The sequence below is a fragment of the Miscanthus floridulus genome, chromosome 12, assembly GCF_019320115.1.
Source record: "Miscanthus floridulus cultivar M001 chromosome 12, ASM1932011v1, whole genome shotgun sequence".
Taxonomy (NCBI): Eukaryota; Viridiplantae; Streptophyta; class Magnoliopsida; order Poales; family Poaceae; genus Miscanthus; species Miscanthus floridulus.
The window spans coordinates 73,432,414-73,444,940 of record NC_089591.1 but is presented as its reverse complement, the minus strand read 5'-3'; the positions used below and the strand labels follow the sequence as shown (position 1 = coordinate 73,444,940).

Below are 12,527 nucleotides of genomic sequence, written 5' to 3'. Positions count from 1 at the left end.
TCTCCTTTCACGGTCGCGATTGGGACGGACGGAACGGGAGCCACGAACGGATCGAGCTCTCGGGCTCTTCTCCTCCGTCGCCGAGGTACCCCACGGCCGCCCGCTCGATCCGCCTTCCCACGCCCGGCCAATCCCCCGCAACCACGCGCTCCCCCACGCCCGCCCGCGCTCCACGAGCTCCCCCACGCCTTTAGATGCCTGACAAGTGGAAGGAGGGCGCCAGCAACACCAACGAGAGCGGCGGCCGCAAGATCAACGAAAACAAGCTCCTCTCCAAGAAGAACAGGTCAGCTCTCCCCTCATCCTCCCTTCCCCTGCCCCTGTCGAGCCTTCTCCCCTACTACTAGTAGTTCTTTGCGGTCAGGGTTGGGCTGACATCACGCGCGAATAGCTGATGCCTGTTGCTTGGGCTCCCAATTTCGTTTTCTGGGATACCTTCAACAGATCAGGGTGGGAGCTTTGGTTTTCTTTAATAAAGAGGCAAATCACCAGAGTTAATGGCTCTACTAGTCATGAAGATAGTATACAGTAAGTCAGTAACCAATCAATCAAACAAATTGTTTGCTGGTCCAACTCAATCGACAGGCTGGTAGACTTGATTTCTTGAATTTTGAGCCACCTAAATCATTTAATTTTAGAATATTGTGTTAGCCCTCATTTTTTTTCCCTTAAAGCCTTCAACTGAATCAGACTGATAGTATGTCGGTTGTACAAGAGTACAAGCTCTTGTTCTTGACAGTTTGGTACCACGATGGTGGTAGCATGTAGCCTAATGCCCCCTCAAAGTTCCCCCAAAAAAAAAGTTCCAAAAAAAGCCCCCTCAAAGTTTATCTCTCTTCAATGCAGGGCCGTAGTAAGGATGGCCTCCTTAGTTCTTAACTGAATAGATAGTGAATTATTTGTTGCAAGTGTCACAGATCTGGAAGACAACAAGGCACATGTTCCACAAGGATTTCTTTCTATAAATGATAAACTTTGGTCTTATCGGAGAAACTGTCATGCCAACTGTTGTCTCGGTTAACATAGGAATATGAAGAAACCACCTTCCAAATTAATGAATGTTTCATTACTAGTTGTGGGAATACACAGGGGAGATAGAAAATGTGAGAAGGAATATGAGTTCTGATGTTGTAAGGTACGGAAACAGGTGCTAGCTAGGGTTTCATATGGATATGGGGTGGTAGGGGATAAAGATTTCCAGTTTTTATTTAGGAATCTTTAATCAAAATTCATATTTATTTGATCCTTATGTTCAAGCAAGGTGCTCTTGAATTTCCATGGAAATATCATGTGTCACCAGTGTGTGGCTGATATCCTGTTTGTTTGGTCAGGAGTCAAGATCTGTTCCTTCTAAATATGTTGCTTAAAATTTTAACTGAGTTTTCTGTATCTACGGATTCTTTAGCCTCATTGGATATTTTCCAGAACAAGCTATATGTTTTTGTTGTCTCTATTGAAATCACAGTATGTTCTTTTTTGTAACTTAATATTCAAATCACATCTGTTGTCCATTGAAGGTAATATTGTGATTGTGGTCTAATTCTACACACTTCTGCTTAATCACAGGTGGACTCCATATGGAAACACCAAATGTATAATCTGCAAGCAACAGGTGCACCAGGACGCAAAATATTGCCACACCTGTGCTTACTCGAAAGGTAAGAAACACACTAGAAAGGGAACATGGTAAATGAATTTTAAGTGCATTGACACATTCGAAGTATCACTATCATATAGTTCATGACTTAACAAAATGCTTCTGAAATTAGTTAATTCCTTATTCTGATCATAATATTGATTTTTTCCAGGAGTGTGCGCAATGTGTGGGAAGCAAAAGTTGGACACGAAGCTCTACAAGCAAAGCAACGTGTGATCATATAGCTGTACTATATTGCTAATAACTTGTATGAAAACTTGTACGCTCAATACAATCGAGCTGTCGACAATAGTTGTGTTAACAAAGTATGTACTTGACTAACAATTCTGGAACATTAAATGTCTCCAAAATCAAAGCTCCAGTGACTTTATGCGAGCGAGTTTGTGTGTTGCATCACAAAGAATCTGTTGTGGCTATTGCAACTAAAAGTGACACATTTTGTGTTTTGACATGGCAACTGTATCTAGCATAAATTTCATTTTAGAATCAGAATTCCTATGGCCTCCATGACAGCAGTTTCTGAAGGGTACCTCGGCGACGGAGGAGAAGAGCCCGAGAGCTCGATCCGTTCGTGGCTCCCGTTCCGTCCGTCCCAATCGCGACCGTGAAAGGAAAAGAGAGAAGGGAGGGGTAGAAGGGGAATAAAAGGCTCCTAATTCCCTCGGATGGCATTCTAGCGGTTGCGTCGCACTTGATAATGGTATCCTGGCGAAGCCCCGTTGCGGAATGGCATTCTGTCGAAGCCCACTTCCCATAATGGTCTCTCACCGAATAGCCCCCGGAAGTGCGGAACCATAGCGAGAGGGCCTATGACATACTGTAGCGGGAAGTTGCTAAGCTGTTTTTTTTATTGCAATTGCTAAGCTGTTGGATTATGTAATTAGATTTACGGAGGACGGAGCGGGGGTTTAGGGGACAAGTGCATTGACGGAGTTTGTTGGCGTGAAGAGCTCCGGAGACATCTAGGGAACAAGAAGGAAGGATATGGGCATATGGCTCAAGAAAGAACAACACACAAGCATCGTTGGATTATAATCTTTGCAATTTAGGTCCCTGAGAAGTGCAAAATGTCCCAAGGTCGTGTAAATAATCCTTTTAGTTTGTAAAATATCATTAACAATAACACTGTTTAGATGCATGTGCATGGAAAGACAATGCTACCACGGAAACGATTTTTATCTGCCATCAAAACAATTTTAGGGACGACATTCACATCCATCTATATGGAAGGGTTTAGAGATAACAATGGGTCCTGATCAATAAGTTTGGTTCGGGAAAAAAAAAAGAGACACGATGGATTCATCCCAGTTTCTATGATGGGATGACCCTAGGTCTGAAGGGGTAGAGAGTCTCTATTTTGCATTTGTTGGACCATAGGTGGGATGAGAGAGGAAGGGGGGAGGGGGGAGTTTTTTTTTGAGAGAATTATGTATTTGGCACTGAAACAAATCAGTCTTTCGTATTTAGCACTTAAAAATTTGAACTTTCTTATCTGGCATCAAATTAAAATTTCCTTCCCTATATGACACTACCGTCCATTTCATCCATTTATCTGTTAGTTGACTATCTTGACCGTGTCAGTTTTTTCTTGGCGTGACCAACCTACCCTCACGCATCCAATTTGTCCGTGGACTTCCCGAGCGGCCGAGCCTTCCCGTCTCCCGTGTGTCTGTGACCTTCTTCCCCGAAAAAACACACCAAACCCTAGATTGATGGAAGGAGGAGGAGAGGATGATGGAGCAGAGATGTTGTGGCCGGTGGCGCCCAGCACTAGCTGCGCATGCTCTCTGGCGGGGCGACCTCACCTGGCGGAGCCAGGCCGTGGCGCGGTCGCGGCGGCGGGACCGACACTCCGGCCAGCCCGCGGCGTGGCGGAGGCGATGCGGCCCCTCTGGCCAGCCAGCAGCGTGGCAGAGGCGACGACGAACCCAAACCGATCGAAAGCGGAAAGCAAACAGCAGACGACTCGAGAGGACACAGGAAGGCGCGAAGAAGACAGAGATCCACGCCCACGCCAACGCCATCACGCCACTCCCTCCCCACTACTCAGGACAGCGAGCAGGTACAAGCAGATCTCCCTCCACGATGCGCCGACCGCGCTTCCTCTCCGCTGCTCCCCTGGTTGGTTCCTTCTCTCCGCCCTTCTTCTTTCCACGCGTCTTTTCTGTTCATGGCGCTTGATGGATGCAGGCCGGGCCCCCACGTTCTCCTCCGATGGAGGGTTGGCTTTATTATTATTTTTATATATGTTCCTATAAAATGAAAAATCCTGCAGCTGAAGGAGGGATCATGGAGCGCGGGGTTCTGGGCTCCAGGGGCGCCGGCGCCGTCCAAATCTTGGGGACGAAGACCGGGGCCGCGACATGAGTGCTCCTCGCGGTCCCTTCTCCTCTTGTCATTCTTTTGTGATCGGGTGCAGACAGGTCTGGGATCGTACCGTGGGACTAACTAATTCAGTTTTTTTGATTGTTGGAGTGAAAACGCTGTATGGAATATTGCTCTTGGGGCTGTGAAGCCGTGGGATTCTAGCATTATTTATGATGATTGTTTTGTTTTCCATTCCAATATATATATATAATTTTCATTAGTGATCCATTGTTTCCCCACCAGAGCAACCCATTTCAGAAAGTGTACTTGAGTAAGATCAATTTCTTTTCGATCGCCAAATCAAGATATGTATGTTACTACAAGAGTTGAGGGTATCTAATCTGCAGGCAAGATGGCATAATACTGTGGGTTACAAACCATGTTATTTGGGTTTGCATTTTCTGGAAGAAGGTTAATACTATGAGACCTACCCAAAAAATTGTTATCTTTTATTTCTTGATTATTTTGTAATACACAGAAAACTGAAATCTACAAATTTAAAAGGATCTACCGGTAAGAATATATGTAAGTATTTAAGTTATATTGCTAAATCAAATATGTTGCTAGCTAGTAGTAGACATTTTGATTTGAACCCGTAGTAAATCAGGGCATAATTCTATTTGACACTTCATCCTTCACATCACTAATTTTATGAACTTTTTGGGATGTGTTCGAGCTGAGCTTAGATGATTTTGCTACTGGGGATGGACAGACGGAATGGCCTTTATTTTCAAATTGGATGATCTGTTCTATTGGCATGCAAGCATACATCATCGGTTCTATATTTGATTGGTTGTTCTACTATTGGCAGGTCATGTGGCAAAACAACCTCTACAAGTTTTACTGGTTCTACCAAACATGAGCAGAACTTGCATGAGAATGTTAAGCCGTTGCAATTGGCAACAAATGGATCCTCTCGTTTGGCTTACAGAAGTCCAGTGTTTAAACATCACTGGAATCTTTCTGCTAGTTCTTCCTCTGCAAATGTGGTTGCCACTTTTGATGATGAACAAGATGTATCTTCCAGTGTTGTTGAAGAAAAAATTGGAGTACTGCGCCCAGCACCAGCTGCGCTTGCCCTCTGGCGGGACAGAGGGAGTAATTCGTAGTTTCGGTGATTGAGCGAGAAATATGAGTACTTGTATACTTCTGATGTTTAATTGTGGAGAACTCTAGCTGTGTGTACTATTCTAAGTATTTGTGGAGAAATATCTGTTTGTTGTCTTCATGTCTTGCGATGATCTGACAAGAATATAGGACTGACTAAACTGAGATGAGCGAGTTGCTAAACTGCATCAAACAATTTCTAACCAAGCTAACTAGACAGGGCAAATCCCTCCCGTGCTAAGCCTACCCTAGCGGGACCCGCTCTTGCCTTAGAATTTGAAATTTATTATTTATTTATTTGCATACTTCAATTATTAAAATTTCATGTTTTAGTTCACAATATATTTGTGATATTTATAATTTTCTTATTTGACAACCTGTCCATCTATTATTTTCTTATTTGGCATCATGTATTTCTGCTACAAAGAAGGGCATTCATGTCATTTTACCAGTCACTTGACGCCGTTACTAGCCAAAATGAACGGCAGTGCTATTTAGGGAAGGAAATTTCAACTTGGTGCCAAATAAGAAAGTTCAAATTTTTTAGTGTCAAATACGGAAGACCGATTTGTTTCAGTGCCAAATACATAATTCTCTCTTTTTTTTTCTTCCGTCCAACAATGTTAACGTAGGACCTACGCTATTAGCCTCTTCCCCGTTTTTTATTCTTTTCTTTCTCACGGAGCAGTAGCAGGGCGGCGGGCAGGGCCACCATAAGGCGCAGAGGCCGTAGTCCACGATCGAGGTGCAGGGGCCATGAGCCACGATGAGGACAGGCGACAACGAGCCCATGGGTCACAGGCCATGACGAGGCCAGGCGGCGGTGGTGCGCTAGGGCCGCGGGCGCCATCTTCGGAGTTGCTCGTGCTGCCCACTTGATGAAGGAAGAGGGAAGGAGAGGAGGATGGGTGCACCCACCATGGTCGTCGTCGATTTGAACCTCCTTGCATTGATTCAAGCTGCCTCACCATTGAACCGTGTAGGCCATGGCTTGCGCAGTTGGTCCCTCCCCTCGGCTTGGTCCGCCATGGCCACAACTACCCCTAACTCTCCCCAACACAGAGAAGCCCTAAGAGCAGGCACGAACGTAGAAAACAGAAGTGCACACGCATAAACAAGGGATGAACTTGTCTGACATTTTTAAGGGATGAATTACCCCAAATCACCTGCGAATATTCCCTAGAGGGGATGGTTCTATCCTTGTCGTTAAACTAAAGACTAGCAAAAGTGGGGTCATCCCATCCCTCCCCGTCCTAAATACCAAACGTTAGGGGACGAGGAATGTGTCAATTCTTGCCCTACGAGGGTTTAAACGGGGAAACTCATCTCCGATGGGGCTGGTGGGGACGGGGATGGTTCTTCATCCCCCATCACCAATCCCCACTTCCTCGCCCCATTTTCCATTAAGACATCTCGACATCACTAGTACTTGTGTATCTTCGTTACATAGCGTGTCTTGTATATATTTGTGTTAGAGTAGTAATGCTAGATTGTATGTGTGCATTGCAATTCATTAGTTCTAACTTGTGCTAAATTATTGCTTACTTTTATTTAACTCAAATTTCCATTGTCATTTGTACTCTTTGATGTGACGATGTGAGTATAGGGATCCTTCGAGGATTATTCCCTGTGTGAAAATGGGCACGGACCAAAATTCCCACGTGAGCTTTGGCGGGGAGAGAGGCACGGATTATTTCTCGCCATAGGGATGAGGAACCATTCTGCGATGGGGAATTATGTTGCCATCTCTATAAGGGTATCTAGAAATCAGAAATTTGTAGGGCAACTACTCAATAACCTGTGGAGATTGATTTATAGGGACATTCCATCTTACTAACTAGATTAGAGCATTTTAAGGTCTAGCAAAAAAAACTAGGCTTTTCACACCAAACTTTGGCCCTATTTGGATACATGTTCCATGACCGCGCAGTGCGATAGTAGAGCCCTGGTCAAGGAGTTGCGGTACAAGAAATCAGACTCACACTTCAATCCCGTGGTGGGTAAGTCGTACGTGGTGAAACGAATCATCGATACCGCGAGACATTTGGCAGGATTTTTTTTAATTCTGATTATAATCAATTCCAAATAGGGCCTTTGTCTCTAGCAATATCCCATGAGCGTAGTCTGCCATCTGTTTTTGGGCCTGCTCTTTTTTTAGTTGAAAGTGATTAAAATAATTATTTCAAGCACAAAAGGTCTTTCGCAGGTTTTTTCTCGGTGTCCAGGTCATGTCCGATTGTAGGTACTCCTTCCATCCCTAAATAACTCTCGTATTTTGTTTCCGTGCCGTAAGTTTGACTAGATTTATAGAAAATACGTACAGCATTTGTATCTCCAAATAAATTTATTATGAAAATGGATTCAACAATATATCTAATAATATTAATTATGTACCATAGATATTAATATTTTTTATATAAAATTAATGAAAGTTATTTCTCGAAAAGTGAGAACGATAGTTATCTATGGACGGGAGAAGTACAGGCTGGGCAACGTCCGGTGTGCTTGGGTCTATTGCTACTAAACACCTTAGAAATCAATTTTTAGAGTCAAGTCACGTTGCGAACCACGTCTCAAAAACGAATTTCAGCCTAGTTTGTAAGGTGGGCTTCTGTTCTTATTTCAGAGACTGTTCACAGCCGTCTAAAAAAAGGGATCTCCCTAAAAACCGTTTCTTATTAGCAATGGAAGTTTTCAGCGAACTCCTTAGGGCCTGTTTAGTTCCCACCAAAACGCCAAATTTTTCAAGATTCCCCGTCACATCGAATATTTGAACGCATACATGAAGCATTAAATATAAATAAAAAATAAAACTAATTACACAGTTTAGACGAAATCCACGAGACGAATCTTTTAAGCCTAATTAGACTATGATTGGACACTAATTGCCAAGTAACAACGAAAACGCTACAATAGTGTTTTGCCAAAAATTTTGGCATTCAAACTGGCCCTTAGCAAACAGAGATATAACAATAACACGCAAAGCAAAACAGAACGGTCACTTTGAATAACTGGTAGTACATCAGTTGCCTAAAGTCCACATACAGAATGGGAAAACACATCAAACCTGACAACACATAGCATTCGGAATTTCGATATACGCTAACAAAATACGTGAATTTCATACATGCAACATACTGTATACTGAATACAATTATACAACAGTTACTGTAAGTAACTACTCCGTAGTATATTATTTCAATGCAATATGACAAAGCCTCCAAGCCCAGCCACAAGGACAATCGGCAAAATAGAGACCCAGAGGATCGTCATCCCCATGGCGCGCCGCTGAGTGAGGTCGCCGGACACATAGAAGCCGGCGGCCGCCTCCAGGAATCCAAAGATCATGACGGCAATGAGAATGCTGTAATACAGGTACCAGGGCGCCTTTCCATGGCCAAGAAAAATACCTCCGGGATACTGGAATATGGCGAGCGCGAGCGCCGCCGTACTTTGGATGGCGCCGCTCGTGATAAGCGCCGCCGGCAGCTTCTCCACGTTGCGGCAGGCCTCGGCGATCAGGGTCACCATGTTGATGAGGACGGCCGCGAGCTCCATCTCCGGCGGTATGGCAGAAGTGGCGCGCTCTTTGTTTGTTTTGAGCTCGGAGAATGGCTATGGCGGAGCTCGGGAGCTTGCGTCGGAGAATGGCTTCGCAGAGTGAACTCGCGCTGCTGCATATATAAGACCGGACTGGGTAGAAGGACAGAGACGTTTTCTTGGCCCCGGCCAGCTACCAAACCGAAAACCGAACCCGAAAACCGATTATCCCACCCATCCCGTCGCCGGCGTCGCGTCGTTGTCAGCTTCGGCAACCATGTGGCGTCGCACTTTATTAAACTGCTGGTGCAGAGGTGTCTTATTAGATTGTGGATATTACTTTGAAATTTATAGACGTCTTTCGTCCTAAATTATAAGACGTTTTAACTTTTTTGATACATTACTTTTATTAGGTATATAGACATAGGGTATATCTAAATAGATAACAAAAACTATATATCTAGAAAAACTAAAACGTCTTATAAATTGAAATGAAGGGAGTAATTAATATTTCTTGGCTTAAACTTTTGGGTGCAGAACGGTGCATGCCGTTCAATACACTCTCAGGGTAAGATGTTCCAAGTTTTAATCCTAACACAGTTTAATAAAAGAATTGGTTGGTGTGGGCAGACTACGCAGTTCAATTATACTGTATAGTAGTTGCCCTATTTGTATGTCCTAAACATTTTCTTTTTGCAGGTTTACGAGACCTTTTACCTTCTCGTTTTTTTTTGGGCAACGGTCGTTTTCGAACACAGGGAATATAATATCAACTTTAGAAATCAATGGTGCAAGACCTGTATACATAAGAACCGAAAAACCGAAGACTTATATCAACCAAAACCCGAACACCCGAACGTTGTAATCATGGTCTGGCATCCTTTCTGTACCTTGAATTTCCGCATCAACAGCCCCTGGTCAAAAGGAGTCAGATACGTGCATAGCTTAAGCAACACGGACACAGAAGAGGAGGACATGACTGGGACATCTTTAATCCGAAACCGGAACCGGACGACGTGATTAGAAAATCTTCAATCCGAAACCGAAACAGCTTTTCCACGCGGGAAGATGTCAGGATTTGTCACCCGTAAAGTTGCCAACCTGCCCCGCGTGTTGCTAACACAAGAGGCCCCACACCCACGTCAGTTAGAGAAGAGGAGGAGGACAGTTCCTTTGGAATACCGCGTATCGCTCGTTCTGGACGTTGTGGCAATGGCAGCAGAAGCAACAGCGTGTTGTGCTGCAATGCAATTTCCGATTTCTCTATGGTATATGACGGGCCACGCAAGAGTTGCGGTATCAGTATCACCGTTACGGCCCGTTCGGTTGGTAGAATTTTGGCTAAAACTGACTGAAAAACACTGTTTTGGCTGGATTGTTGCGAGAGAAAAATACTGTTCCGACTGAAAAAAGAAGCTGAATAAGCCGAATATGGGGTAAGCCGAACGGAGCCTACATTTGAAATGTTCTTTTGTTAGGAAACATGAGGGATCAAGCCCCTGCTGAAATTTTATTGCAATAAAAACAGTTAATAAATACAAAAGGTCGAACCAAAGAATAGGAAAGATTACAGGTGACTATATAGCAATATTTTCATGAGAGGAGCTCCTTTTTTTTCTCTCCATGGATAACCAAGGCAAAATCATGCGTACATTAAGGATCTCTTGCTGTTGTGTTTTGAAGCCTGTTGCTGCTTAAAAATAATTCCATTGCACGCTGTCCAAATGCTCCGGCGCAATGTTTCCTAACCCACGTCTCAGATGTTTGAGACATGGATTGGGTTTGAATAGCAATGAAAGGCCATAGAGCCGCCTTAAGATTTAAAAAAAACAGAGCAAAGTTGTTTTTTATGTCGCTTACTCGCTTAGAGCCAAGGATGGGTATTTTATTCCTGCATGGTGTTTCTAGAATTCACACATAATTGCTAGGGAGATGTTTGTGCTCTTAGGATATGGGCAATGTTTATATGGATTAAATGGTCAAGGACCCAACACAAGTACGTAGTCCATAGTTACATGTTCCTTTGCGCTGTTATGTTCCTCTCTCCGGCCTCCGCTGTCCGCTCGCCGGCTGGCTGGAATAGATGCCCAGACACCGGAATGGAGAGCCCTCGGCCAGATATGAGGCCCCACCCCCACGCCGACAGCCACGCCTTCGTCCTCAGGCACCCCGTGTGGGTCCACTCGTAATAACTCAAGTTAAATGCTAAAATCTTGCTAACCAGAAATCTACAGTTGCATCACAACGAAAGGATGGAAAAGGTCTGCAATAGACAACAGCACCAATACATCACAGGCTGACGAATTCGAATTTCTTGTGCAAACGAGTAGTTGAACCTCAAGTCCCTACCGCATTGGTCTGTTCATCACGCACCGTAACTGGAGATTCCAATTTATCAGCTGCATGTGTGCCTCGGTGTCTGTCTGCGTAAGGCCATTTCTTCCGCCATGGCTTGTGCATTCCACAACATCCATTACAAGTGTGATTTCCATATCAGCATACATGCATAGGCTCTTCTCATCATGTGTTAGTATCCTCTTTATCTGGATTGCCTCTGGGAATAAATGCTTCATCTGGGCCAAATGACCGTATAATAACTTTCTTTTTATGAGTATCTCCACCTGGGTGGCAATATTATTAAATGTAGCCATCCTCTTCCGTAGGTGAAGCAATCTTATAGAACTCTCCATTCTATTGAAAAGATTCAGCAAATCCTTGTGTTTCTACACGGTGAACTGGAGCTATCTGCTGGAGGTCCTACGCGCTCTTGGCTTCGGCCCACGATGGTGTGAATGGGTATCCATCCTTTTCCGTACAGCCACATCGAGGGTAATGCTCAACGGCATGCTAGGACCGACCTTCCACCACGCAAGGGGGGTTCGCCAAGGCGACCCTTTATCGCCAATGCTTTTCATCCTCGCCATGGACCCACTCTAGCGTATTCTTGAATTCGCTACTCAGATGGGCGCCCTCTCCCCGGTTCCCTCATCCACGGCCAGATGGAGAACCTCCCTATACGCAGATGACGCGGCTATTTTTATAAACCCTCGAAAGGAAGACATAGATGCGATCAAGGTGATTCTCCAGGCCTTTGGGAATATATCGGGCCTCCACATAAATTTGGAAAAGAGCTCCGTTCACCCGATCAGATGCGACGAGATAGATCTAGACCATGTTCTAACCTCCTTTGCAGGGATCAGGGGCTCTTTCCCTTACCGTTACCTTGGCCTGCAGCTCCACACGCGTTCGTTACAGAAGGTACACGTCCAGCCGCTCATCGAGCGGATCGGCCAAAGATTGCCTGGATGGAAAGGAAAATGGCTGAACAGAGCCGGTCGCCTCGCCCTGGTTTCATCCGTTCTCTCAGCAATGCCAACTTATCATCTAACGGTATTCCCATTGGCGGCTTGGGCTCGAAAAAGCATCGACAAAATTAGGTCCTTTCTCTGGAAAGGAGAGGAAAATGCCAATGGGGGGCACTGCCTCGTTAATTGGCCGACAGTAACTAGGCCAAAGGACCTCGGGGGGCTTGGAATACCTGACCTTAACAAGTTCAGCAGGGCATTGCGCTTAAGATGGCTGTGGCAGGATTGGGTGGACACTTCTAAACCTTGGGCTGGAATGGAGCTTCCCTGCAACGATCTAGATCGGGCACTTTTCAATGCATCTACGACAGTCACAATTGGTGATGGGCAAAAAGCTCGCTTCTGGCATGACAGCTGGCTAGACGGTGAGGCTCCAAGGCATCTTGCGCCCAGTTTATTTGAATTAGTGAGATGTAAAAATAGGTCAATCCATCTTGAGCTCCGTAACAATGGCTGGGTCGCCGCTCTGAGGGGCCAGATCACTACAGCAT

At 44.8% G+C, this 12,527-nt stretch overlaps 1 protein-coding gene and 1 long non-coding RNA gene across 2 annotated transcripts; both read left to right on the top strand.

Moving 5' to 3' along the window:
* Positions 1–20: 20 nt before the first annotated feature.
* LOC136497505 (uncharacterized) lies at positions 21–2,032 on the top strand. Its single transcript, XM_066493335.1, has 3 exons — positions 21–286; positions 1,567–1,658; positions 1,809–2,032. Exons 1-3 carry the CDS (start codon positions 195–197, stop codon positions 1,871–1,873), a joined length of 249 nt encoding a protein of 82 aa, XP_066349432.1. The 5' UTR covers positions 21–194; the 3' UTR covers positions 1,874–2,032.
* A 1,049-nt stretch (positions 2,033–3,081) lies between these two features.
* LOC136497506 (uncharacterized) lies at positions 3,082–5,146 on the top strand. Its single transcript, XR_010769343.1, has 3 exons — positions 3,082–3,778; positions 3,933–4,435; positions 4,836–5,146. It is a non-coding gene; the product is annotated as an uncharacterized lncRNA (long non-coding RNA).
* Positions 5,147–12,527: the final 7,381 nt, after the last annotated feature.

Coding starts and splice junctions, on each gene's coding strand:
- LOC136497505 (XM_066493335.1), top strand. CDS start 195: ATGCCTGACAAGTGGAAGGAGGGCGCCAGCAACACCAACGAGAGCGGC. Junction 287..1,566: donor CTCCTCTCCAAGAAGAACAG/GTCAGCTCTCCC, acceptor GCTTAATCACAG/GTGGACTCCATATGGAAACA. Junction 1,659..1,808: donor CACCTGTGCTTACTCGAAAG/GTAAGAAACACA, acceptor GATTTTTTCCAG/GAGTGTGCGCAATGTGTGGG.